The following is a 26,241-nucleotide window of genomic DNA, read 5'->3' on the forward strand; positions in this document are numbered from 1 at the left end:
CAAGCTCCAGGCAGAGCTGGGAATCTCCCTTGTCTGAGAGCCACTGCCAGTCTGTGTAGACAATCCTGAACTGGATGGACCAAGTAGAAGACAGGTTCCTGTGTTCCTGAGCCACCTTATATGGACTCAGGCTATCGGGCCATCTAGCTGGGCACTGACTGGCAGCACAGTTCACCAGGGTTTCAGGCAAGAGATTTTCCCAGGAAGACCTGGGTCTTTCTCCATGCAAAGCACATCCTCTGCCACTCAGCTTCAGCTTGCTCTCCAACTAGTCAACGTTTGGTGGGTGAGGGAATCAATTCGGCCAGGTTTGCTGCAGAAGCCAGCGGAGCACATCACTAGCTGGCTGGCGGCTGTGACGTCTCAAACCCTCCCTTCTCTCAAGCAGTTTTGCAACCTGATTGTTGTTGTTTAGTCGTTTAGTTGTGTCCGACTTCGTGAGCCCATGGACCAGAGCACGCCAGGCACTCCTGTCTTCCACTGCCTCCCGCAGTTAGGTCAAACTCATGCAGGTAGCTTCGAGAACACTGTCCAACCATCTCGTCCTCTGTTGTCCCCTTCTCCTTGTGCCCTCCATCTTTCCCAACATCAGGGTCTTTTCCAGGGAGACTTCTCTTCTCATGAGGTGGCCAAAGTATTGGAGCCTCAACTTCAGGATCTGTCCTTCCAGTGAGCACTCAGGGCTGATTTCCTTCAGAATGGAGAGGTTTGATCTTCTTGCAGTCCATGGGACTCTCAAGAGTCTCCTCCAGCACCATAATTCAAAAGCATCAATTCTTTGGAGATCATCTTTCCCAACATCAGGGTCTTTTCCAGGGAGTCTTCTCCTCTCATCAGTTGGCCAAAGTATTGGAGTCTCAACTTCAGGCAACCTGATTGGTCCCCCCCAAACAAAAGTGCCAAATAATCTTTATATACTAATGGCTGCACAAAGCTTATGGGGAGAGGCGAATCTGACGACTGAACCAGCAATGCCACTCTTCTGCAATGAAACATTGGTGAAATCTGCTGCCTTACCATAGACAGATACTGAGCCTGACAGTGTTCTGTCTTCCTTCCAGTTGCCATGGTGGCCCTTTTAATGATGTTCCCTCTGCTCCCAATTACAGACCCAGTTTGAGCTGGCCTTTGTCGTCCGGTACAAACCTGACGAGCAGCCTTCGCTGATGCCGCACCACGATGCCTCCACTTTCACCATCAACATTGCCTTGAACCGCGTCGGAATAGATTACGAAGTAAGTGCCATCGGAAATCATTCTTCCGGCCCGAAAAGCACCTGGAACCTAACAGGCTGGGATTCCCAAGAAAATAAGAACAGCCTGCTGGATCAGGCCCACCTAGTCCCATCCAAGTTGGTGGCCGTCGCTGCCTCCTGTGGGCGTGAGTTCCACAGGTTAACTATGCTCTGCATAGTCCTTTATTTTATGGATAGCTCAGTTGGTTAGAACATGGTGCTAATAACACCAAGGTTACAGGTTCGATCCCCATATGGGACAAGCTGCTGCATATTCTTGAATTGCAAGGGGTAGGCAAACTAAGGCCCGGGGGCTGGATCCGGCCCAATCACCTTCTAAATCCGGCCCATGGATGGTCCAAGAATCAGCATGTTCTTACATGAGTAGAATGTGGCCTTTTATTTAAAATGCATCTCTGGGTTATTTGTGGGGCATAGGAATTTGTTCATTTCCCCCCCAAAAAAATATAGTCTGAGGGACAGTGGACCGGCCCCCTACTGAAAAAGTTTGCTGACCCCTGGGCTAGATGATCCTCGAGGTCTCTCCCAACTCTGCGATTTTATTATCTGTCTTGAATCTCTCAACGCTCAGCTTCATTAGATGTCCACAAATTCCAGGGTTATGAGAGGGGGGGGGAATCCCTATTCACTTTCTCTGTGCCATATATGATTTTATAAATCTCTATCATGTTGTCTCTTACCCGCCTAAAAAGTCCCAAACGCTGAAACCTTTCTTCACTAGCTAACCTCAGTTACCGCTCACAGTTAGCCTGGAGAGAGGTAAACATTTTCTGTTTATTGCATTAATATCCCACCTTTTCTTCCAAGGAGCTCAAGGTGGCATACATAGTTCTTCCTAATTTAATCCCTACAACAACCTTGTAAGGTAGGTGTGATGGGATAATGAGCTGCTTGTGCGTAAAAGCTTGATCCCTCTGGTGTTTGGCTGGTCAACCAAACCGAGTCACTAACGAAGCCCCCAAAGCATGACTCTGTCAGTCGCTGGTAGTATCTGACAGTGGGCGTCTACGGAACTTACGCCAGCATAAAAGCTGTTTGACGGACATGCGCCTCCGGGACTCTCTGCGTGACAGTTTCCGGTGAAGGGTGGGAGTTCCTAAGGGGGGTCTTGTTACCTCTTCACTATTCTCACTGGAAGTATCCCAGAGCCTCCCCTCCGACTCCCCTTCCTCCGGAGCTCCTGCTCTCCCCCTGCTGGTTCCTTCTTATGCTGCAGAATCTCTCCTATTCTCCTGGAGCCTTTCCACCACCTGTTCCTCCGATGGCAGTTCCCTGACATCCACCTCCCCCCCAGGGCCCCCTTCACCCCCCCGCCTCCTCTCCCACTGGCGGTGAGGGCGGAAAGCCCCTGAAGGAACTCTCCTCGTCGTCCGAAGATTCAAACACTTCTAGCCACGGCGTACCGTCTCTCTCCCCGTCTTCCTCTTCTTCGTCGGAGTCGGCTTCCTCACCCACCCCTGACTCTGGGAACCCTTCAAACTCCCCTTCCTCATCGGTGGTCCCAAAGTGTTCCCTTCTAAATCGTGCCACGGGTTGCGGTTTTTTTGGGAAACGCTGATGAAATGTTTCTATTAAAACCTCGTCGTTGACTACCTCTGCTGGTACCCAAGTGTTTTCCGACTCTACTTCCCCCTCCCATTCTACCAGATATTCCACCTGATTCCCCTTCCACCTGGAATCAATGATTCCTGCCACGTTCATGTCGCTTTCTCTCTCTTCGATCATGGGCGTTTGGGTGACCTCTCTCTCACGCTCCCCCCACTCACGTCCCTCTCGGTACGGCGACAGTAATGACCTGTGAAATACTGGGTGCAATTTCATGTGACTGGGCAGTCTGAGTTTGAATGCTACTGGGTTGACCTGCTGTATGACCTCAAAGGGTCCCAATCTTTTGGGTCTCAACTTTTTACTCCCTCCCTTGAACGGTAGACCTTGGGTGGATAGCCACACCCGGTTTCCCACCCTTATAGTTTCACCTTCCCTCCTATTTCTGTCTGCTTGCTTCTTATATTCTTCCTTGGCTTTCTCTAAGTTAAGTTGAAGCTGACGGTGGATCGCTTCCATCTCTTCAACAAAAAGTTCCACCGCCGGCACGCTCCACCTCTCCCCTCCTTCTCCTGGAAATGCCCGGGGATGACACCCATAATTTGCCAGAAAGGGACTCATCCCTGTGGACACGTTCTCCGCATTGTTGTAGGCAAATTCTGCCAGAGGTAACTTATCTACCCAATCATTTTCTCTGTCTTCTACATAACACCTCAGGTATTGTTGTAAAATCCCGTTTGCCCTTTCCGCTTGCCCATTTGTTTCTGGGTGCCACGCAGTTGAAAAATTGAGTTCCACGTGCAGTAAGCTCATAAGTTTCCTCCAGAACCTGGAAGTAAACTGTTTCCCTCTGTCGCTGACCACCCTCAAGGGGGCGCCATGCAACCTGAAAATATGCTCTACAAACAACTTGGCGGTTTCCTCCGCTGTGACCGCATGTGAACAGGCTATAAAATGACACATCTTAGTTAATAGATCTACCACCACCATGACAGCTGTTTTGCCTTTGGATTTCGGCAGGTCCGTCATAAAATCTATGGATACTGCCTCCCATGGCCTTTCTGGTGTGGGTAAGGGTTGTAATAGCCCCGCTGGCGCCACCCTCTCCCCTTTCGCTCGCTGGCACCTGTCGCAACCCCTGACATTCCCGTACGTCCTCCCTCACCTTGGGCCACCAAAACTCCCTGGTAACCAACCACATGGTTTTGTGCTGTCCAAAATGCCCCGCTGTGGTGCTGTCATGCAACTGCTTGAGTACTCTGCCCCTCAGTTCCCCATCGGGTATGTACAGTGCCCCTTTGTAATACAACGCCCCGTTCTTTTCTTCAAACCCCCCTGTGTTCTCCTCTGTCCTCCTGAGTTCTCTGAGTTTCTCTTGGGCGTATTCATCGTTCTCAGTACCCTCTATCAGTTCCCTCTGCCCCACCAATGCCGCCCCACACACCCAGCGGTCTTCAGGGATTACATGCCTTGCCTCAGGCGCTCCCTCCCCCTCTAAGTACTCAGGTTTCCTGGAAAGAGCGTCCGCCCTCACGTTCTCGGAGCCTGGCACGTAACTAATCTCAAAGTGGAATTTGGAGAACTCCTGGGCCCATCTCACTTGTCTCTGGTTCAGCACTCGGGCTGTTCTCCAGTATTCCAGATTTTTGTGGTCAGTTCGGACTTGAACCTTGTGCTGCGCCCCAATCAGCAAGTGCCGCCATCTCCGGAATGCTTCATGAATGGCGAGCAGTTCTCGGTCGTATACTGTGTAGTTCCTCTCGGATTTGTTCAACTTCCGCGAGAAGAATGCACACGGTCTCCATTCAGACGTATCTTTTCCCGGCTGGAGAAGCACGGCCCCCACCGCTCTGTCTGACGCGTCAGTCTCCACTCTCATTGGTTGTTGTAGATCTATGTGCAAAAGTTGCTCTTCCGACGCAAACGCCTGCTTTAAGTGTTCGAACGCCCGCTGCGCTTCTTCCGTCCAAACAAATTTTTTCTTGCTGCTAAGACAATCCGTGATGGGCGCTGTTAAATGGGCAAAGTTTTTTATGAACTTCCTATAGAAGTTTCCGAAGCCCAAGAATCTTTGCACGTCCTTCTTGGTCTTTGGTGTTTTCCATTCCAGTACCGCTTGAACCTTGCTGGGATCCATGGCCAATCCCTTGTCAGACAACCGGTACCCCAGGAATTCCACCTCCCTGGTATGAAACTGACACTTCTCCAGTTTCACCCACAGCCGATTTTCTCGCAGTTTGCTCAGTACTTCTCTTACACCTCGCACATGCTGCTCCTCATTCTCTGAGTACACCAGGACGTCATCTAAGAATGCTACGCAGTTCTTGTAGAGCAATGGCCCCAGGACGTGATTCATGAATGATTGAAAACAGGCCGAGCCCCCCTGTAATCCGAAGGGCATAACGAGGTACTCAAAGGCCCCCAAGGGGGTGAACATAGTGGTCTTCCACTCATCCCCCTTTCTCACACGTATCAAGTTATATGCCCCTCTAAGGTCCAGCTTGGTAAAAATTTTCCCTTTTCTCACCCGTGTCAGAATGTCATCAATTCTAGGCATAGGGAAAGTCACTGGTTCTGACACTGCATTTAGGGCCCTGAAATCACATACAAGCCTGGGTTTACTCGTGTTTTTTTTGTCCACAAAGAACACTGGGCTGCCCCCCACCGCTCGTGACTCTCTGATGAAACCTCGCTTGAGGTTCTTGTCAATAAACTCCCTTAACTCCTGCATCTCACTGTCTGACATTGCATACAGCTTGCCCACTGGCAATTGTGCTCCTGGGAGTAAGGTAATTTGACAGTCAAAGGGTCTGTGCGGGGGCAGTTTATCTGCTTCCTTTTCGCTAAAGACGTCCATCAAGTCAGCGTATTGTGGTGGCACCTCCCCCTTGTCCATCACTTCCATCCCTGCTAGAGTGGCCCTGGCCCCTGCCTGAGCCTCTCCCTCCTTGCAGTGTTCTAGGCAATGTGCTGATCCAAAGGAAACCACTCTCTGATGCCAGCCTACTAGCGGATCGTGTAGTGCCAGCCAGCTCATTCCCAAAATAATAGGAGCTCCTCCCAAGGTGGCTACGTTAAACGCTATCAGTTCTGTGTGTCTTGCCACCCTCATTATCATTGGTACAGTCTGTTGGCTCACTTCTCCTCCCAACAGTTCCCTCCCATCAATCGTGGTAACCTGCAAAGGCTTACTTAATGGGATAGTCTGTATCTGGTGTTCAGCTGCAAACTCCTTACTCATGAAATTACAGGAGCTGCCTGAATCCAATAGCGCTTTTATCTTTAGTGGGTGTCCGTTTGACAGTTCCAGCAACACCTCTATCACCAGCGCTGGTCTTGGAGGTTCCGGCGTGGGCACATTCACTACTCCTTGGCCTGGCTGCTGTGCCCTGATGTTGGCAGCCAGGCGTTGGCTTTTACTTGCTCCTTGATTTCTCCTTCCTCCTTCCCCCCAACAGTTCCCGCCATCCCTTGCCATTCCTTCCTTTGCGGACAGACTCTGGCAAAGTGACCTGGCTGTTGGCAGAGATAACATCTCTTGGCGCTCTTTCCCTCCTTCTTCCGCCCTTCACTGGTGTTTGAAACTGCGCGCGCACGCGCTGTTCCAAGTTCCATCGGCTCTGCTGGCAGGAAAGGCTGCTCCGGAATCTCTGGAATGCGGAAGTCCTTCCAACGTTCCCCCTTTCCTTCCCACTTTTCCAAAGCTCTTGCCTCCTGGCGCGCCCCTATGGACAGCACTGATTTAGTCAGCTGATCCATAGACTCTGCCCTAGGCGCCCGGGAAAGCTCATCTTTCACTGCCGGAGAGAGCCCTTCTTCAAACAGCATTTGAATTGGTTCACTCGCAAGGTCCCACCCCAGTCTATGAATCAGCATGGTGAACTCAGTCCAGTACTCACGTACAGATCGGCTCCCCTGTTTACACGCCATTAACTGCCTGCGCACCACCCCCTGCTCAATCTCGCTGGAAAACATCAAGTCCATGGCGCGAAAAAACTTCATTGTGTCCTTTAAGATTTCATTATTGGCTGCCATCAGAGGTCGAATCCAGTCCTTCGCCCCTCCCTCTAGATGGCCAATCACGTACGCCACTCTAGAGTTCTCATCGGGGAAGTCATCAAACAGTAGATTGAGAGCATATTGCATCTCTGTCCTAAAGGCTTGATAGTTCCTGGGATCCCCCCCAAATTTCTGCACCAATCCAGGCACCTTTCTGGCAAGTGGGGTGGTTTTCCCCTTATCCGCATCTTGAGCCCTCCTCTCCTCGAGCCTCGCCGTTTGCAGCGCCAGCTGGACCTCCAACGCCCTGTACCTTTCTTCCAGGCTTGGACCTGCTCCAGCTCCTGCTCCTGCTCCTCCGGTTCCGGCTGGTTCGCTCATGATGCCCTCTGCTTGCACAAGCTGCTTTCAGTGACTGTCAGATTGCTGTGATGGGATAATGAGCTGCTTGTGCGTAAAAGCTTGATCCCTCTGGTGTTTGGCTGGTCAACCAAACCGAGTCACTAACGAAGCCCCCAAAGCATGACTCCGTCAGTCGCTGGTAGTATCTGACAGTGGGCGTCTACGGAACTTACGCCAGCATAAAAGCTGTTTGACGGACATGCGCCTCTGGGACTCTCTGCGTGACAGTTTCCGGCGAAGGGTGGGAGTTCCTAAGGGGGGTCTTGTTACCTCTTCACTATTCTCACTGGAAGTATCCCAGAGCCTCCCCTCCGACTCCCCTTCCTCCGGAGCTCCTGCTCTCCCCCTGCTGGTTCCTTCTTCTGCTGCTGAATCTCTCCTATTCTCCTGGAGCCTTTCCGCCACCTGTTCCTCCGATGGCAGTTCCCTGACAGTAGGTTAGATCGAGAGGCGGTGACTGGCCGAAGGTTCCCCCAGTCAGAGTGGCATGGCTGAGTGGGGATTTGAACCCTGGTCTCTTGGGTCCTAATCCAACACTTACGTAGAGGCACTCCCACAATTTCTAACATGCTCCTGTGTATAACATGCCTCCTATTTTGGGGGACTCAATATTAAGAAAATGGTGGGAGGGGGGAGATTGCCCCCGTGTATAAGACTACCCCCCCCTTTTTTAACATTATTTTTTATTTTAAAAAAACCTAGTCTTAAAGTACGGTAAATAAAGTCAAGTTCTCTCAGGAAAAGCATGCCTGTATTATCAAAGCTGGATGTCTCATTTAGCAAGAAGAACAGGGTGTCTCTTCTCTGTCTGGCTAGCTAAAGGCTGACTTTTTCCTGCACAAACATCCTTGACACATTCTCAAGACAGTCTGAGTGAGCAGATTCCCCTAACAAAATCCTTTCACATCCTTTAAAAACAAAACAAAAAACCTTTTCCTCGCATATAGGCTATCTATCAAGGCATATACAGTAAAGGTAAAGGTAAAGGGACCCCTGACCGTTAGGTCCAGTCGTGGCCGACTTTGGGGTTGCGACGCTCATCTCGCTTTACTGGCCGAGGGAGCCGGCGTACAGCTTCCGGGTCATGTGGCCAGCATGATTAAGCCACTTCTGGCGAACCAGAGCAGCGTACGGAAACACCGTTTACCTTCCCACCGGAGTGGTACCTATTTATCTACTTGCATTTTGACGTGCTTTCGAACTGCTAGGTTGGCAGGAGCAGGGACTGAGCAACGGGAGCTCACCCCGTGGCGGGGATTTGAACCGCCAACCTTCAGCATATACAGTAGTATAATTCCACTACAAAAGCTTGTTGCTGTTGTTGTTTTTTTAAAAAATGTTATTCCTTCTTTTCAGGGCGGAGGCTGTCGGTTCCTGAGGTACAACTGCTCCATCAGAGCGCCCCGGAAGGGATGGACTCTCATGCACCCCGGCCGCCTGACCCATTACCACGAGGGGCTCCCCACCACCAAAGGGACCCGCTACATTGCTGTGTCCTTTCTTGACCCTTAGAGCTGCCTCTTCCGGAAGGACAGAGAACAGGGAGGGGGAACCCTTTCTTCCCATTTTTACGCTTCTGCAGGAAAAGCTCCACCAGGAATGAGGAATCCCTTGAATTTACAGAAAGGATTGGAGACAGATCCGTCATGTCTGTGCCCCACCTCTTGAGGAGGGCGTCCAGTTCCAAAGTCAGGGTGTTCCAGGCAGAAGATTTCCTCCTCCTAATTAGCATCCTTCCTCCTAATTAACCTTTAACATGCGGCAGGATCCTTTGGAAATTTATCCTGCTCCAGCCTTGCTGAAACCCCCCATTTTGTTCCGTGAGGACAGCTGCCTCAACAGATCCTGCCCACCATCATCCATGGTGCTCAAAATTCCCTAGTCAGGGAAGCAGCCTCAATTTTTAGCCTCCAGCGAAGGATTTCTCTGATTCTGCTTTTGTAGCAACTATTTAGAGACAGCCCAAAGTGTTTCTCTATACCTCTAAAGCACATGGTTCCCTTGACCCCAAGAATCCTGGAAAGTGTAGTTTGTTAAAGAGTGCTACAAATCCCAGCACCCTTAAGTGTAAACTGCACTTCTCATTATTATTATGGGGGGGGGTGAGCCATGTGCTTTCAATGTGCCAGTGTGTACACAGCCCTAGACTTCCAGGCAGAACATCCAATTGGTGCCTCCCAGTTACTGGTAAATATATAATAATAAACTGAATAATTTGGCAATTTGGTCCCCTTTCTTGCATCGCAGTGGCAGCCACAACTCCCCCCTCCTACCGCCACCCTGACATACACTGAAGTGGTAAGGTGATGGCAGAATGAAAACATTAGCTGACTTCATTTCGTCCTGTTCTGCAAAGTGGGCAAGAGAAAGTCAAGTCAGTGGAGGCACCAATTTGCTAGGCAAATTCCTAGCATTCTAGGAATTTCTCCCTTTGGTCTGACGTCCAAAACAGATCAAAGGCAAGACCCAGAGAGGCACTTTCCAAAGAGCTGTATGTATTTATTTGGGAAAGTTGGCCCCATTCTTAGTAGGATGCCTAGTTTTCCTGCACAAAAAGTTGTACAGATTTCGACCAGAGATTTTTACAGTAAAAAGTTTACAAAAACATTGCAACGACTGTTGGTTTTCTTTACTGGTGGGGGCACTCATGGAGGGAGGTGTCCCAATTCGCACTTCAGACACTTCACTGTACGGGGAGGAAAGTCAGTGGTCCTGGCTCCTCTTAACTCTTCACCGAATAGATTCATCAGCAGTGTCAGGCGTTTAACTCTGGGTAGCAAAGCAGAGACAGATTTGCAAATTTGTGTGTGTGTGTTATGTATGTATGTATGTATGTATGTATGTGAAAGAGATAAATTCCAGAGAGGCCATCCTGTTAGGCTGCAATGGATTGTATTGGATTGATTTGCAGTCACTTGTTGTTTAGTCGTGTCTGACTTCGTGACTCCATGGACCAGAGCACGCCAGGCACTCCTGTCTTCCACTGCCTACCGCAGTTTGGTCAAACTCATGCTGGTAGCTTTGAGAACACTATCCCACCATCTCGTCCTCTGCCGTCCCCTACTCCTTGTGCCCGCCATCTTTCCCAACATCAGGGTCTTTTCCAGGGAGTCTTCTCTTCTCATGAGGTGGCCAAAGTATTGGAGCCTCAGCTTCAGGATCTGTCCTTCCAGTGAGCACTCAGGGCTGATTTCCTTCAGAATAGATAGGTCTGATCTTCTTGCAGTCCATGGGACTCTCAAGAGTCTCCTCCAGCACCATAATTCCAAAGCATCAATTCTTCGGCGATCAGCAGTCACTTCAGCACCAGATAAATAAATAAAAACCACCCCCTTGGCCCTTGCTTACAGAGCACAGTGACCCATTGGCGTATACAGGACAATGTGATCTTTCAGGGATCCTGGTCCCAGGCTGTGTAGGGCTCTCGACACCCAACTCAACACCTTGAACTTGACCTGGCAGCTAATTATCTGTGCTCAAAGCCGTTGGCATCTGTCTGTCCCAGACGACGGTGGAGGAGAGCATCTTTGGGAGTGAAGTCACAGCATTGGAGAGTTTCAGCACCTGCTGTGGTTGTCAAGACAGATATGGGAGAGACATGTTTTGTTGCAGCTGGGGCAGGTGAGGAGACTGGATCTGCAGCTGCGAGTGCACTATGGAATTTTTCTCTGCTCAAAGTGCTTCTTCTTCTTCTGTTTATATTTATACCCCGCCCATCTGGCTGGGTTTCCCCAGCTACTCTGGGCGGCTTACAACACATAAAAAATGGTAAAACATTAGCTATTAAAAATTTGCCAATACAGGGTGGCCTAGTCTACATACAGCGGTACAATAGCTTTATGATTCAAAAAGTAATTGCAATTTAACATAACGTTGAAATTAAAAATTAAAAGCGTATCCTTCGTGGGCGTAGCCAGGATTTATGTTATGGGGGCAGAACACCCACCTGTTTTCATCGCCTGTCTGTTTCTGTCTAGCAGATTCGGAATGTAATGTCTCAACAGCCGTTGTTTTCAATTACTTTCTTTGGATCCCAAGTGTTCAGAGAAATCTGTCGGAATCTTCAGTCATTTGAAAACTAGGAAGTTAAAAAAATAGCACCAGGGAGTACCTTTCATGTGGTTAATGAGTACATTTTGCAAATTTACAAAGAACACACCTTTTTTTATCTTACTTTTAAAAAATCTAAACTAAAACAAGTTTTCCTGGATTGCTGAAAACCATTTCAGCATTCCCTTCTCAAATTCCTCCTTTTTCCCCAATGCAGTTTTTCTGTACACACTCAGTTAGCAGACTCCCCTGTCTTTACTCCCCATAAGATACTGAATGAGCTCTGTAGGGTACATATGGCGCATGGCTGAGCAAGAGAGAGATTTCCATTTCAAATATTCTGATTATTTCCATTTTTAGTTAAGTATTTTTATTTATTTACTTGATTTTGAGGGGGCAGCTGCCCCCCCCCCGCCGATGATATCACTACAACATCACTTAAACACATACATACTATTATTAACAATAATACTATATACAAATTATTATTATTATTATTATTATTATTATTATTATTATTATTATTATTATTATTATTATTATTATTATTATTATTATTACAGCCCACATATATCCCGTTGCAGCTTCCAGCCCTGGGACTTAACCTTTCCCTGCAACCTTGTATTGCAGCTGGAAAGAGGCCTAACAGGAAACTACATCTCCCATGTGGCAGTGCGCGTGGCCGTCGCGGCTGGCGTGACGTCACCTCCCGGCGCTCCCCTCTGACGATGCCCGGGGCTTGGTTCCTTCTCGCAGCAGCGCAGTCCGGGGGAGAAGAAGGTGAAGGTGAGAGGGCAGCAGCGCCTGGGGAGCGGGCGAGGCGAGTGGACGCGTGTCAGCGGGTTCAGACGTGGCAGCCCTCGAACCAAGGGCCGCTTCGCTAAAACCCCACTTGCTTGGGGTTTGGAGGGTGAGGGTGGCGGCGTTCCCTCGCGTGCGCGACACGTGTCGGCTCGGGTCACGCGTGCAAGGTGTGCGGCCAGGTGAGGCTCCGCGCACGTGGGTCGGGCATGTGCCAGGTGGGCGGGCGCTCGCTGGCTGCAGCCCAGTCTGAAGGGCGTGGCTGGCATGGGTGGCCTTGGGGCAGACTGGCAGGTGCGAGGGGTCGGGGTGAGGGTAGGATCCAGGTGCGGGAACCCCCTGCAAAGCGAAAGACTGCTCCTTCTGCAAGGTGTGAGCATGGAGGTAAGCAGGTAGGGGGGTGGCTGGATGCAGGGTGGGTTTGGGGGGGCAGCCCCCCAAATCGATAAAAATGCATAACAAAACGAGGTTCTGCACCCCTCAACAAAAGGCCTGCCCCCCTAAATCCTGGCTACGTCCATGGGCAGCAGTTCAGGGACGGGACATCTGCTTTGCATGCAGAAGGTTTGATACCCGGAATCTGCAGGTAGGACTGGGGCCAGGGCTGGATTTAGGTTTGATGAGGCCCTAAGCAACTGAAGGTAATGGGGCCCTTTATATGTCCTGCTGTCTTTTGTCAACAACAAATTGTCGCTGTTTTTTATGTTGAATATATGCTATATAGTCCATTACTTACATCATAGGAGCCTACACGACACAAAACACTGTTGCTGTATGTAGATTTTATTTTATTTGTTTTTTATCTTATATTTTGGAAATGTACATCCAGTTGTTGTTTTTTGCGTTAAGTTTTTTGGGGGCCCCCAAGAGCGTGGGGCCCTAAGCTATAGCTTGTTTAGCTTATAGAGTGGTACCTCGGCTTAAGTACTTAATTCATTCCAGAGGTCCGTTCTTAACTTGAAACTGTTCTTAACCTGAAGCACCACTTTAGCTAATGGGGCCTCCTGCTGCCGCCGCACCGCCAGAGCACAATTTCTGTTCTCATCCTGAAGCAAAGTTCTTAACCTGAAGCACTATTTCCGGGTTAGCGGAGTCCGTAACCTGAAGCGGATGTAACCTGAAGCATATGTAACCCGAGGTACCACTGCACGTAAATCCGGCACTGTCTGGGGCAAAGGCCTTTGCCTGAAACCCTCAAAACACTGTGCAGGATCTGATCCTGGATATGGCACCTTCCTATTTAAACCAGCCTTTAAATTGAAGCCACAAAAGCGACGGTCTTCCTTTATTTTGGGTGGGAAAGGACCATCTCTGGTATGCATTTAAAAAGTTCTTGGATCAATCCTCAGCTTTTCCAGGGAGAGGCTCCTGCTCCCGTCCCCAAACCCTGGGCAGCCGCTGAGCCTCTTGTCTGACTCTGTACAAGACAGATTCCTGTGTAAATAAGCCAGGAGGACTTGAATTCTACTTCATTTTAGGGCAGGGGGAAGACCATATAGCTTAGGGATAGAACACTTGATTTGCAGGGGAAAGGTCCCAGGGAGAGGCTGCCTGCCTGAACCCTGCTAGCCAATATACCAAGGGCACCAGAATCCTTATAAAGCACTTTTTCATGTGTTTTGGTGATAGTATGGTGGGTCCTTATGTGTGTTGGTGGGGGGAAAGCAGCTCAAGTTACTCAGCTGCCACATGCGGTTAATGGGGGATTTTTGAACAGAACACTCCTACTCAGAAGTAAGTCCTACCAAATTAAAGTGACTTACTCCCAGGTCGGGTAGGGCTAGGACTGCCTCCTCAGGCTCTCTTTAAGTTTATATTTATTTATATTGTGCCTTCCCCCCGGAACTGGGACTTTACACAGCTCGCAAAAATTAAAAACTGTTGGAAACATTGCAAAGCTAAAAACAGATACTAGCTCAGAAGTAATTAAACTGTGCTAGAATTGAAACGATGGAAAGACAAATTTGTTAAAATTCAGGTGGTGAAAACTGCAAAAGCTCTTCCTTAAAAAAACCCCCAACCAATTAGTCCCCAAAAGAATGAAGTTGACCTGCCTGTGAAGGACAGCAAGGAGGGAGCCAGTCTGACTTCTCCAGGGGGGGAGGTCCAAAGTCTGGGAGCAGCCACCGATAAGGCCCTGTCATGCAGCCCCATCCTGCTTGCTTGTGGGGGTGGCAGGATCGAGAGAAGGGCCTCCCCGAAGATCTCAAAACAGGTTCATGTTGAGGACATTGGATCTTTCACATAACTTGGACCTCAGCCCTATAGGGCTTTATGTGAGGTGAGGTGAGAATATTCTTGAGAATGAGAATAATGATATTTTTTGATCTGGTTACATTACTGGGCATTGTGCCATTCACCATTGGCAGTTCTGAAATGTGAGCTGCAGAAAGCTTCTTTTTTTTTTTTTTTTAGTTTTAGAAATGCTATTCATTTACTGTATTTTTCGCTCTATAACACGCACCCGACCATAACACGCACGTAGTTTTTAGAGGAGGAAAATCTGTAGGCATGCCACCCGTAGGCATTCCCTCCATAACACGCACAGACATTTCCCCTTACTTTTTAGGAGGAAAAAAGTGAGTGTTATAGTGCAAAAAATACGGTAATTTGATAAACATTTGAATTCGTTTGTATTTCAACTATACGTAATAGCCTTTTCCCCCCTATTTTGGTGTGACCTTATTCTTAGCAATTCTATTCCCTTGGCCATACAGTGGGATTTTATTTTATTTTTTTACAGAAAGTAGCTTTAATGCTTTATATACTTTTAAGTACCTAGGCCTATACAATTATGTGTGACAGCATGTGAGGTGGCCGTGATTTAAACAGTTGACGTTTGCCCATGAATAAACATGTATATTAACTAATTATATCATTTTCAATGCATTAAAGTGATATCATTTTCAATGCTTTAAAATGAATATTCTCCTATTTTAAATGAAGATTCTCTAATATTCTCATTAATTTAGAATATTCTTGTGAATATTCTCCAAAAGATTATTCTTGAGAATTTAACCTCACTATTTATAGGTCAGAACCAGAGCTATGAGTTGTGCTTGGAAACAGACCAGTAGCTAGTTGGGGTTTCTGTAGCAAGGGAGTCTTCTGCTCTCCATAGCCAAACCTAGCCAACAATATGATTGCAGCTCTTTAGGCAGGTTGCATTTTCCTAGCGCTTTGCAAAGGCATGTTTGCTCCCTGGTCTGTGGGTTGCTGGCGCCACTGAAGTCTTCCTGGTGTCTTTGCTGATATCTTTTTGGTGCCTTAAGCCTTAACTTTCCCCTCCACGCTTGAGATGGACTGAGCTGATTGTGCTCTGCTGTGCTGCCAAACCTTCCTGTAGCTGTTAGTGGGTTGTTTTATATGTCTGTATTAATCGGAGGTGTTCATATGACAACATTTCACGTGAATTTTTGCTGGCGTTGTTGTTAAGTTTTTAAATTTACCGTATTTTTCGCTCCATAGGGCGCACCTAGTTTTTAGGGGGGGGAATAAAGGGAAGAGCAAAGAAAGAGCAAAGAAGCCAAGACAGCGAGCGGGATCCATCCCACTGGCTGTCCTGGCTTCCTCTTTAGCCACGCACAACCTCTCCAGCCGGGAGAGACTGTGCGCGGCTTCGTTTTTAGCCCGAGCTTCCCCCGACCCCAGCCCCCAGAACAGGTCCGGGAGCGGAGGCAAGGTTGCGCAGCTGGGGGAGCGCTCCAAAGGTTTGCGGATAGCTGCCTGAAGCCCGGGGAGCACAGTGGGAGTTGGCACTGCGCTCCCCGGGCTTCGGGCTGCAGGCTGCTATCCGCAAGCCTTTGGAGCCCGGCGGGTACTCCCACCGCGCTCAAAAGGCTTACGGATAGCTGCCTGAAGCCCAGAGAGTGCAGCGGGAGTTGGTGGGGGGAACTCCCGCTGCACTCAGAAGGCTTGTGGATAGCTGCCTGAAGGCTGAATTCGCTCCATAGGACGCACAGAAATTTCCCCTTCATTTTTGGAAGGGAAAAAATGCGTCCTATAGAGCGAAAAATACGGTAAGTCGCCTGGAGACCTGAGTGCCTAAACAATCTAATCTGATGATTAGTAGATTTATTTGCATGCATTTTTCTCTTTTTGCTGTAAGGAAAGGAGTTGTTGTTTCTGAATAGCATTGAGATATTCCGTGTCGTCACCATTGTTTCTGAATGCATTAGAAAATACTTAATAAAATATGGTGTCGGGGAGAAAAATGGTGGAAAAGATGGTGTGTTTCTTGGTTGGATTCAGGCAACACCTACGCTATTTACAGCACCTTAAACAGTTGTGGCTTCCCCACAAAAAACCCCCCCAACACTGGGAACCGTAGTTTGCTAAGGGTGCGGAAAATAGTGTTCTCCTTACAGATCTACAATTCCCAGAATTCCTTGGTAAGAGGCATTGATTGTTAAGCCACTCTGTGCGGGAAACTGGGGTCTCCTGACACCCCTTAGCACCCCTTAAAAAATTACAGTTCCCAGAATGCTTTGGGGTAAGCCAGGGCTCTATAAAGTGATCTGCCTTAAATGTATGGTGCAGATGGAACCCCAGGGATACACAGCTGGGGCTTGGGGGCACATGCACCATGGGCAGAAAAAATGCAAACAGCAGCCGTGCGTCTGGGCCATGTGCGTTCTCTAATCCCGTCCAACTTTCTCTCCTTGCAGTGACGGGGGAACAAATTGGATTTGGAGGAAGGGAGACAACTTCTTCACCTTTTCTCTGAACCTCTTAGGAAACAAGACGCAGGACATGCTCGCCCTTTGAGAACCCAGCCTGTGCCTTAGAAGTAAGTTGGGCAGCGATTTGGGGTGGGGCGGGAGATGTTCCTCAAACATACACGCATCCATAATTTTATTTGTATGCCATAATAATAATAATAATTTATTATTTGTACCTGCCCATCTGGCTTGGTTTCCCGAGCCGCTCTGGGCGGCATCCAACAAAGATTAAAAATACAGTGGTGCCCCGCAAGACGAATGCCTCGCAAGACGAAAAACCCGCTAGACGAAAGGGTTTTCCGTTTTCGAGGCACTTCGCAAGACGAATTTCCCTATGGGCTTGCTTCGCAAGACGAAAACGTCTTGCGAGTCTTGCGATTTTTTTTTGCTCCCCCCCTTTTTCTAAGCCGCTAATAGCCTCTTAGCCGCTAAGCCGCTAATAGCCGCTAAGCCGCTAATAGCGCTAAGCCGCTAATAGGGTTGCTTCGCAAGACGAAAAAACCGCTAGACGAAGAGACTCGCGGAATGGATTCTTTTCATCTTGCGAGTAACCACTGTACATTAAACCTTTCTGTAGTTAACACAAGGAGCCTTGCAACACGGACAAAATTGCATACTGCAACAAAAATAGCCGTAAACAATGGATAAAACACATTCAGAAAGCGCGCAGCCAAATCAAACAGTTCCCACAATAAATCATAGTAAGTTCTAAAATAAAGACACACAAAAAATTATATTTGTAACAGCAACAACTGCAATGATTCACAGCCAAGGTGTGGAACCTACATAGGAACCAACTTCATGAGACCAGGTTTATTTTGATTATGTAAGGCATGGAGAAAGCAGATTCGGAGAGGTCCCCCCCACCCCTTAATGCTAGAACTCGTGGACATTCAATGAAGCTAAATGTTGGGAGATTCAGGACGGAGAAAAGGAAGTGCTTCATGCAGCACTTAGTTAAACCGTGGAACTCACTGCCACAAGGTGCAGCAGCGGCCATGGACCTGGATGGGTTTAACAGAGGATTGGACAAATTCATGGATGGCTTTGTTCACTGTTTTTTATTTGTTTGTTTTGTTTATTATTAAATTTATTTATACCCCACCTATTTATATCAAGCCTTTATTCCTGTGCAGGATCCAAGTTGGCTCACAACATCAATTTAAAAAGATAAATCACTAAAATCGCGCAGTATATAAGTAACCCTATTAAAAACAGCGCTGCAGAAAACTTTAAACCACTTAAAAGTTCTTAACCTGAAACTGTTCTCAACCTGAAGCACCACTTTAGCTAATGGGGCCTCCCGCTGCCACCGTGCTGGCACTGCGTGATTTCTGTTCTCATCCTGAAGCAAATTTCATAACCCGAGATACTATTTCTGGGTTAGCGGAGTCTGTAACCTGAAGCATCTGTAACCCAAAATATATGGGAAATAATTGTGTACAGAGGAAAACGCTGGCGGTGTTAAGATAAATTAAACAGTGTAAATAAGTTTTGATGGATGCAATAATAGAATACTGAATGGTAAAGATTTAGTAAAATATGCAGGAGTTTATGATGTGTAAAATGGACCATGGAAAGAGAAGAAGGGAAGTCATGGATATCTCAAGGATGTAAAAATGAGTAGTTTAAATTGTAAAACAGAAAATTTAATTAAAAATTATATATATATATAAAAAAAGAACGTTAAGACGAGTCTTGCTGGATCAGGATGGTCCAGCATTATCCGAGCATATTATTATTATTAATGGTCCAGTCCTCTTTTACAGCCATCTAGGTTGGTGTCCGTCAACACCACCTGTGGCAGTGAGTTCCATAGTTTAACACTGCACCGCATGAAGAACCACAGGGTTTATCTGACTGTTTGCTCCTCTCTTTCCCTCTTCCCTGCCCCACACCTGCCCCCCCTCGCCCCCTATAGCGCAATGTCCCTGCTCTTCCCTTGCTCCAAGTCCATTGTCTCCGGCAAGAAGGACAAGAGACACATGGCGGAAGTCAACGCCTCCCCGCTCAAGCACTTCGTCACCGCCAAGAAGAAGATCAATGGCATCTTTGAACAGCTGGCTGCCTACATCCAGGAGAGCTCAGCATTCCTGGAGGGTAAGGCGGCCTCTTCTGCGTGCCGTGTTTTCAAAACAACTTGCCTGCTCACCACGGGCGACGAGGAATTTGTGCAGGCGAGCGAGCCCAGAATAAATGGGGGCGGCCGGTTTAAATTGGAAACATAAGCTGGTGTGTATGGAGTCAGTGCTAAAGATGAACCAAGAGTCTAGTCCTCATGGTTCTGAATTTAAACAGAAATTCAGGGGAAGCTGCCTTATACGGTGTCTACCTTACTTAGGAAGCTTACCCAGTCTGCGGTTCTCCAAAGTCTTCCTTCAGTTGCTGCTCTCCTTTTAAGTGGAGAATGACCTTGCAAGATTCCCCTGGCCTGAAACTTTGGAGAGCTGCTGCCTGTCTGTGTAGACATTACTAGCTAGATTGACCCAAGGGCAACTGGTATTCATAAGCCTTGCTGCTTCAAAGCATTGTGGCTGGTAGCCATCGATAGACCCCGGGATTTGCCAGACTTGGAACACGGTGCCTAATAATAATAATAATAATAATAATAATAATAATAATTTATTATTTATACCCCGCTCATCTGGCTGGGACCCCCCAGCCACTCTGGGCGGCTTTCAACAAAACACTAAAATACAATAACTTATTAAACATTAAAAGCTTCCCTAAACAGGGCTGCCTTCAGATGTCTTCTAAAAGTTTGGTAGTTATTTTTCTCTTTGACATCTGGTGGGAGGGCGTTCCACAGGGCGGGCACCACTACCGAGAAGGCCCTCTGCCTGGTTCCCTGTAACTTGGCTTCTTGCAGTGAGGGAACCGCCAGAAGGCCCTCAGAGCTGGACCTCAGTGTCTGGAGAACGATGGAGGTGGAGGTGGAGGTGGAGACGCTCCTTCAGGTATACTGGACCGAGGCCGCTTAGGGCTTTAAAAGTCAGCACCAACACTTTGAATTGTGCTCGGAAATGTACTGGGAGCCAGTGTAGGTCTTTCAAGACCGATGTTATATGGTCTCGGTAGCCGCTCCCAGTCACCAGTCTAGCTGCCGCATTCTGGATTAGTTGTAGTTTCCGGGTCACCTTCAAAGGTAGCCCCACGTAGAGCGCATTGCAGTAGTCCCAGCGGGAGATAACCAGAGCATGCACCACACTGGCGAGACAGTCCGCGGGCAGGTAGAGTCTCAGCCTGCGTACCAGATGGAGCTGATAAACAGCTGCCCTGGACACAGAATTGACCTGCACCTCCATGGACAGCTGAGAGTCCAAAATGACTCCCAGGGTGCACACCTGGTCCTTCAGGGGCACAGTTTCCCCATTCAGGACCAGGGAGTCCTCCACACCCACCTGCCTCCTGTCTCCCAAGAACAGTACTTCTGTCTTGTCAGGAGTCAACCTCAATCTGTTAGCCGCCATCCATCCTCCAACCGCCTCCAGACACTCACACAAGACCTTCACTGGTACCGATTTAAAAGAGAGGTAGAGCTGGGTATCATCATTCCTACGTTTCTCTTGAAACTAGAACTTGGTTAAGAACCAATGAGGACTAGAACCTTACTTTAGGGAAAGTGTGGCAGCCCTTGTAGATTTGGCTCCCTTTTGGTTTCAGAAACGCACAGGAACGTGGAGCTGGACCCCATCACCACAGAGGAGCAGGTGTTGGAGGTGAAAGGCTACCTGTCTAAGGTGGGCGGCATCAGCCAGGTGTTGGCCCGGCGTCACATGAAGGTGGCCTTTTTCGGACGGTGAGTGGGGTGCCAGGCAAGGGGTCTTGTGCCCAGTGAGGAATTTGGCTGAGGGTGGAGGCAAGCCAGCAGCAGGTGGCAGAAGCTCTACGGTGTGTCCTTGTCTGCCAGCACATGCCAGCTTGATTGAGTCACCTTCTCGTTTTACTCTTGGCTGGAAAAAGTCAACACTTCTGAAGCTCAGATCCCTGCTCAGCCATAAAAAGGTGGCAAGGAAGCCTTTTTCCCCACCCCGAGGGCCAAATTCCCTTCTGGACAACTTCCTGAGGGCCACATGCCAGTGTTTTGCAGGGCCAGAGGAAAAAGTGGATAGAGCAGTAACTGGATTTTCGACCTTTGTTTTTATTTGTGTGTGTGTGTGTGTGTGTGTGTGTGTGTATATATATATATATATATATATATATATGGGTGACGCTGTGGGTAAAACCTCAGCGCCTAGGACTTGCCGATCGCATGGTCGGCGGTTCGAATCCCCGCGACAGGCTGAGCTCCCGTTGTTCGGTCCAGAGTGAGATGAGCGCACAACCCTAGAGTCTGGCAAGACTGGCCCGTACGGGCAGGGGTATCTTTACCTTTACCTTTATATATATAGGGGTGTGTGTATGTATATATACATATACATCTGTATATAAACATACACACACACACACACACACACATATATATATATACACACACACACACACACACACACACACACAGTGGTACCTCAGGTTACATACACTTCAGGTTACAAACTCCGCTAACCCAGAAATAGTGCTTCAGGTTAAGAACTTTGCTTCAGGATGAGAACAGAAATCGTGCTCCGGCGGCGCAGCAGCAGGAAGCCCCATTAACTAAAGTGGTGCTTCAGGTTAAGAACAGTTTCAGGTTAAGAACGGACCTCCGGAATGAATTAAGTACTTAACCTGAGGTTCCACTGTACATACGTGTATATATACGTATATATATATACATATATATATATATATATATATATATATATATATATATATAAAATGTGTATATTTATTTATTTATGTGTGTGTATATATAATGTATATATGTATATGTATCTGTGTGTGTGCGCGCACACACACACACACACACACATTTTTATTGGTTTTTGCATATATTTTCCAAACAAATCATGTCATCTCATCTCATCTTCCATCAACCACGTCTGATAATTTTCAAACCTCCTCTTTTAATCCTACATTTATTATCCTAACTATTACTTTTAATAGTCAATAACTTAAAATCCATTCTCATAAATCTTTTCTGTAATATTTCATATAGTTCTCATTACAAAACATCTTGTGGTCCTACCAGCGTAGTCAGATGATTACAATTGTCTTTCAAATAACTCGCATATTTCCACCAATCTTTCAAGAATTTCTGGTCCCACTGGTTTCCAATTCTCCCTGTCATCTTATCCAATTCTGCGTACAGTGGTGCCTCGCAAGACGAAATTAATCCATTCCGCGAGTTTCTTCGTCTTGCGTTTTTTTCGTCTTGCGAAGCACGGCTATTAGCGGCTTAGCGGCCTTAAGAAAAAGGAAACAAACTTGCAAGAACTCGCAAGACGTTTCGTCTTGTGAAGCAAGCCCATAGGGAAATTCGTCTTGCGAAGCACCTCAAAAAACGGAAAACTCTTTCGTCTAGCGAGTTTTTCGTCTTGCGAGGCATTTGTCTTGCGGGGCACCACTGTAGTCCATTAATTTCATCTGCCATTCCTCTTTCGTCGGTAATTCTTCTTGCTTCCATTTCTGTGCCAATAATACTCTTGCTTCAGGATTTTCGACTTTTGTTAAGCACCAGTAATAGCAGCATTTTCCAGGGGACGTGAATAAAATGACCCACATTCAATGCTTTGTGTGTGTTTAATTTTCATAGAATTGTAGAGCCCAACCCCTCTGCAATGCGGGCATCTCAACATGTGGTCTCCCATCCAATTTGAAACCACCCCAGACCCTGCTTAGCTTTGCAAACGTGCTAGCCTTTTTATTGCCTTATTATTTCCCCAGCCACTCTGTGCGGCTTCCAGCACATAACAAAACGTCCAGCCATATAAGCTTCCTGATACAGGGCTGCCTTCAGACGTCTTCTAAGAGTTGTGTAGTTCTTTTATCTCCCTTATCTCACTCAGTTGTGTTGTTTTTCTTTGTTTCCTTCTTGTGTGTTGCTGGAGCAGATTTTCCTGCTGAAATCAATAAAATGATTTAAAAAACGAAACAAAATCCCCTTCACAGCTGAGGAGTTGCGGGCAGAACTACAGTGGTGCCCCGCAAGACGAACGCCTCGCAAGACGGAAAACCCGCTAGACGAAAGGGTTTTCCGTTTTGGAGGCACTTCGCTAAACGAATTTCTCTATGGGCTTGCTTCGCAAGACGAAAAAATCTTGCGAGTTCCCGCGTTCCCCCCCCCCGCGCTTTTTTCCGCCCTTTCCCTAAGCGCTAAGCCGCTTATCAGCTGTTCCGCTGATAAGCCGCTTCTCAGCTGATCGCTAAAAGCCGCTAGACCGCTAATAGCGCTAATCCGCTAAGCTGTCAATGGGCTTGCTTCGCAAGACGAAAAAACCGCTAGACGAAGAGAATCGCGGAACGGATTAATTTCGTCTTGCAAGGCACCACTGTATGTGAGAGTTGTTGGTGGCTGTGCTCGCTCCTGGCATGCAGCCCCCAGTCAAGGGCCGGTAATAAAGGGTCAGCCGCCACCCCTGGTTTTACATAGCCCTTTTGTCCAGGCAGGGCAGGTCCCCGCCCCAAGGACCTTACAGATGCGTTTGTGTTCTCAGGACGAGCAATGGGAAGAGCACAGTCATCAATGCCATGCTGTGGGACAAGGTCCTTCCCTCGGGCATCGGACACACCACAAACTGCTTCTTGCGCGTGGAGGGGACAGAGGGCCAGGACGCCTTTCTACTCACTGAGGGGTCCGAGGAGAAGAAAAGCGTCAAGGTGAGCACATCTCCAGTCAGCGGAGGGAGACAGTTTTTGGAAGGGAGGGCGAGGAGCTCTTTCCATATGTTTTCAGTCTACTATTGTTTTAACTCCATGAAACTTTTACATTATTATTGCTGGTTTTTCCTACTGGTGGTTTTATAGCTTTTATCTTTTTCTTTTGCAAAGCACTTCGAGGAGTTTTTTCCTACAGTCAGGAACTGTACATTTTATGAAATAAATAGTTTCTATACCACTTAATAGGGATGCGGGTGGCGCTGTGGTCTAAACCACTGCGACTAGGGTTGGCCGATCAGAAGGTTGGCCGTTCGAATCCCCGTGACGGGGTGAGCTCCCGTTGCTCGGTCCCTGCTCCTGCCCACCTAGCAGTTCGAAAGCACGTCAAAGTGCAAGTAGATAAATAGGTACTGCTCCGGCGGGAAGGTAAATGGCGTTTCCGTGCGCTGCTCTGGTTCGCCAGAAGCGGCTTAGTCATGTTGGCCACATGACCCGGAAGCTGTATGCCGGTTCCCTCGGCCAATAAAGTGAGATGAGCGCCGCAACCCCAGAGTCGGCCACAACTGGACCTAACGGTCAGGGGTCCCTTTACCCCTTTACCTTTATACCACTTAATGGTAGAGCGGGCTTCTAAGCTTCCCAAAACCACTTCCTACTCAAACCCATAATTTTCTTTGATCCTTTTACACGGTTTCGTATGTCCGTGGTATTTTATGCATTGTGACTTGCCTTTGTTTTTATTGATTATCATTTAGTAATTTTCTATTGCGACTGATAAGTGTAAGCTGTTTAATTGTTATTTGCTGATATTTAATTTTCCTGTTTACCACTAGATTCTAAAGGATCGTTGAATATTGCTTTGTTTGATATAAGTTGTTTGTTTTTAAGTTATTGTGACTTTTTTTTGTACTGGATCAGATTGTTATTATTAATGTTTGACATTTCATTATTTTTTTATACAGGTTGGAAGCTGCCCCAGGTGGCTGGGGCAACCCAGCCAGATGGCCTGGGTATAAATAAATAAAATAAATACTATTATTATTATTATTTCTCTCTTTCTATCTGCCAACCCTCTATGTCCAGACGGTCAACCAACTGGCTCACGCGCTCCATCAAGATGAACTCCTGACTGCCGGAGGAATGGTCAGCGTAATGTGGCCAAACTCCAAGTGTCCCCTCCTCAAAGATGACCTGGTTTTGATGGACAGGTGAGAGATCTGCCTTTCCCCCATGCCCCTGGGGAACAATCCTGAAACCAGTTGGCTGCTAAGTTGCTGTACGCATGTAGAAGCACGGAAAACGACGGAGGTGTTTCCCCAGAAACTCCTCCTGCGCCGCTGGCCTCATTCCAGCTTCCTGGCTTAGCAGGCATTTAATTTGTAAACTGATGCTATATTCTCCCGGTGAGCTAATTGCAGCGAGCTTATCCTTTCTCCGTAGGCGATTTGAGATAATGGCTTTAATTCCTTCTCTGCTTCTAAAATCTGCCCCTCTCTTTCTAAAAACAGTTTGCGCTTTTTTAAAAACCTCCTCTCTCCCAGTCCTGAAAACTGGCTGCTAGTTGTTAGCCACTGGTTTCTCAAAAGCATCCATTTGGCTGAGATGAGAAAGCAGGATGCTATTCTCAGTATCTGGTACTCACAGGTAGACTCTGACTGACCACGGAGGCTCGATTGAACTATATGCATATTAAGAGGCAGGATAAGGTTCGGTCTGTTGCAGGAATTATTTCTGCCCCACAGAAGCTTTCACAAGAAACAGAAAGCAGGACTGGTTAGGCCTTCGGCTCTTCCATGTTTTTCCTTCTTATTGTTTGCGTGTACCACCTGTGCTCAGAGATCTGTATTGGTGTCCGATTTGCTACCAGGCTGAGTTCAAGTTTTTAATAATAGCACATAAAACTCTTAACAGTTTTGGTCAAGTTTCCCGGCAATATCGCCTTACCCCCAAATTGGCCAGCTTGACCTCTCTGATCTGCAAAACTGCCGCTGCTGCAGGTTGCCAAATTATACTCCTTCCGCATTTGTAAGAGGTAAATCTTCTAGTGTGGTGGAACCTGCACTTTGGAACTCCCTGCCACTTGACACCAGGCAGGCGTCCTCACTGTACTCTTTTTTGTGCCTGCTAAAATCATTTGTAGGCCAGACTTCCCACGTGTGTAGAATGCCAACATGTGTTTTAATCTGGTTTTTAGCACATTGTTGATTTTCCGAAGGTCTGATTGTTGCTGCTTTTTTACAGATGTGTGTGTGTGTGTGTGTGTGTGTGTGTGTGTGTATATATATATTTGTATACCACTTTGAAGGAGGTTTTTTTTTTGCAGTCAAGTGGTTTATAAATGTTAGGAAATAAATAGCTTTGAATCGAAGCCCTGCTTTCTCAGTAGTTCGCGGTGAGCTGTTGTGTTGTCGGGTTAAGGCTATTATAATGAGACAGCTGTCAATAACACTTTCTTCTGCATCTGGCATTCCTCCCCCACACCCCTTGCCTGTCCTATTAGCCCCGGAATCGACGTAACCACTGAATTGGACAGCTGGATTGACAAGTTCTGCTTGGACGCTGACGTCTTTGTCTTGGTGGCAAACTCCGAGTCGACCCTGATGCAGACGGTAAGCCTCATCTTTCGGTTAATTTATCTTCTCTTTGCTTTCGGAGGAGACTTTGCCATGCCTCTCAATATCTGTTGGCTGGGAATCACCGCCAGCAGGGAGAGTCACCATTGCGTTTGGG

General features: G+C 47.6%; 3 protein-coding genes and 1 long non-coding RNA gene across 8 annotated transcripts in view; 2 read left to right on the top strand and 2 right to left on the bottom strand.

Moving 5' to 3' along the window:
• PLOD1 (procollagen-lysine,2-oxoglutarate 5-dioxygenase 1) overlaps window positions 1-9,808 on the top strand; it is a 40,658-nt gene extending 30,850 nt beyond the window's left edge. The window contains exons 18-19 of the mRNA XM_081870968.1: window positions 1,110-1,235; window positions 8,558-9,808. Coding sequence (XP_081727094.1) covers window positions 1,110-1,235; window positions 8,558-8,713 — 282 coding nt within the window. The 3' untranslated portion in view covers window positions 8,714-9,808. The remainder of the gene's footprint in view (window positions 1-1,109; window positions 1,236-8,557) is intronic.
• Window positions 1-26,241, bottom strand: part of LDLRAD2 (low density lipoprotein receptor class A domain containing 2) — a 472,593-nt gene that overhangs the window by 339,327 nt on the left and 107,025 nt on the right. The gene's annotated exons all lie outside the window — the stretch shown is intronic.
• Window positions 1,173-11,918, bottom strand: LOC309347080. The gene is made up of 3 exons (XR_014158829.1): window positions 11,857-11,918; window positions 11,148-11,279; window positions 1,173-1,291 (listed from the first exon to the last, which is right to left on the bottom strand). It is a non-coding gene; the product is annotated as an uncharacterized lncRNA (long non-coding RNA).
• Window positions 12,020-26,241, top strand: part of MFN2 (mitofusin 2) — a 35,174-nt gene continuing 20,952 nt past the window's right edge. The window contains exons 1-7 of one of the 3 annotated variants that reach the window (XM_081870951.1): window positions 12,020-12,037; window positions 16,720-16,841; window positions 18,695-18,873; window positions 20,437-20,572; window positions 23,349-23,511; window positions 24,595-24,719; window positions 26,012-26,120. In XM_081870951.1, the coding sequence (XP_081727077.1) occupies window positions 18,699-18,873; window positions 20,437-20,572; window positions 23,349-23,511; window positions 24,595-24,719; window positions 26,012-26,120 (708 nt within the window). In that variant the 5' untranslated portion in view covers window positions 12,020-12,037; window positions 16,720-16,841; window positions 18,695-18,698. The other 2 variants (XM_081870950.1, XM_081870952.1) reach the window with 2 other exon arrangements.

The sequence above is a fragment of the Podarcis erhardii genome (genome assembly GCF_964252035.2).
Source record: "Podarcis erhardii genome assembly, chromosome: 7".
In the NCBI taxonomy this organism is placed as follows: Eukaryota; Metazoa; Chordata; class Lepidosauria; order Squamata; family Lacertidae; genus Podarcis; species Podarcis erhardii.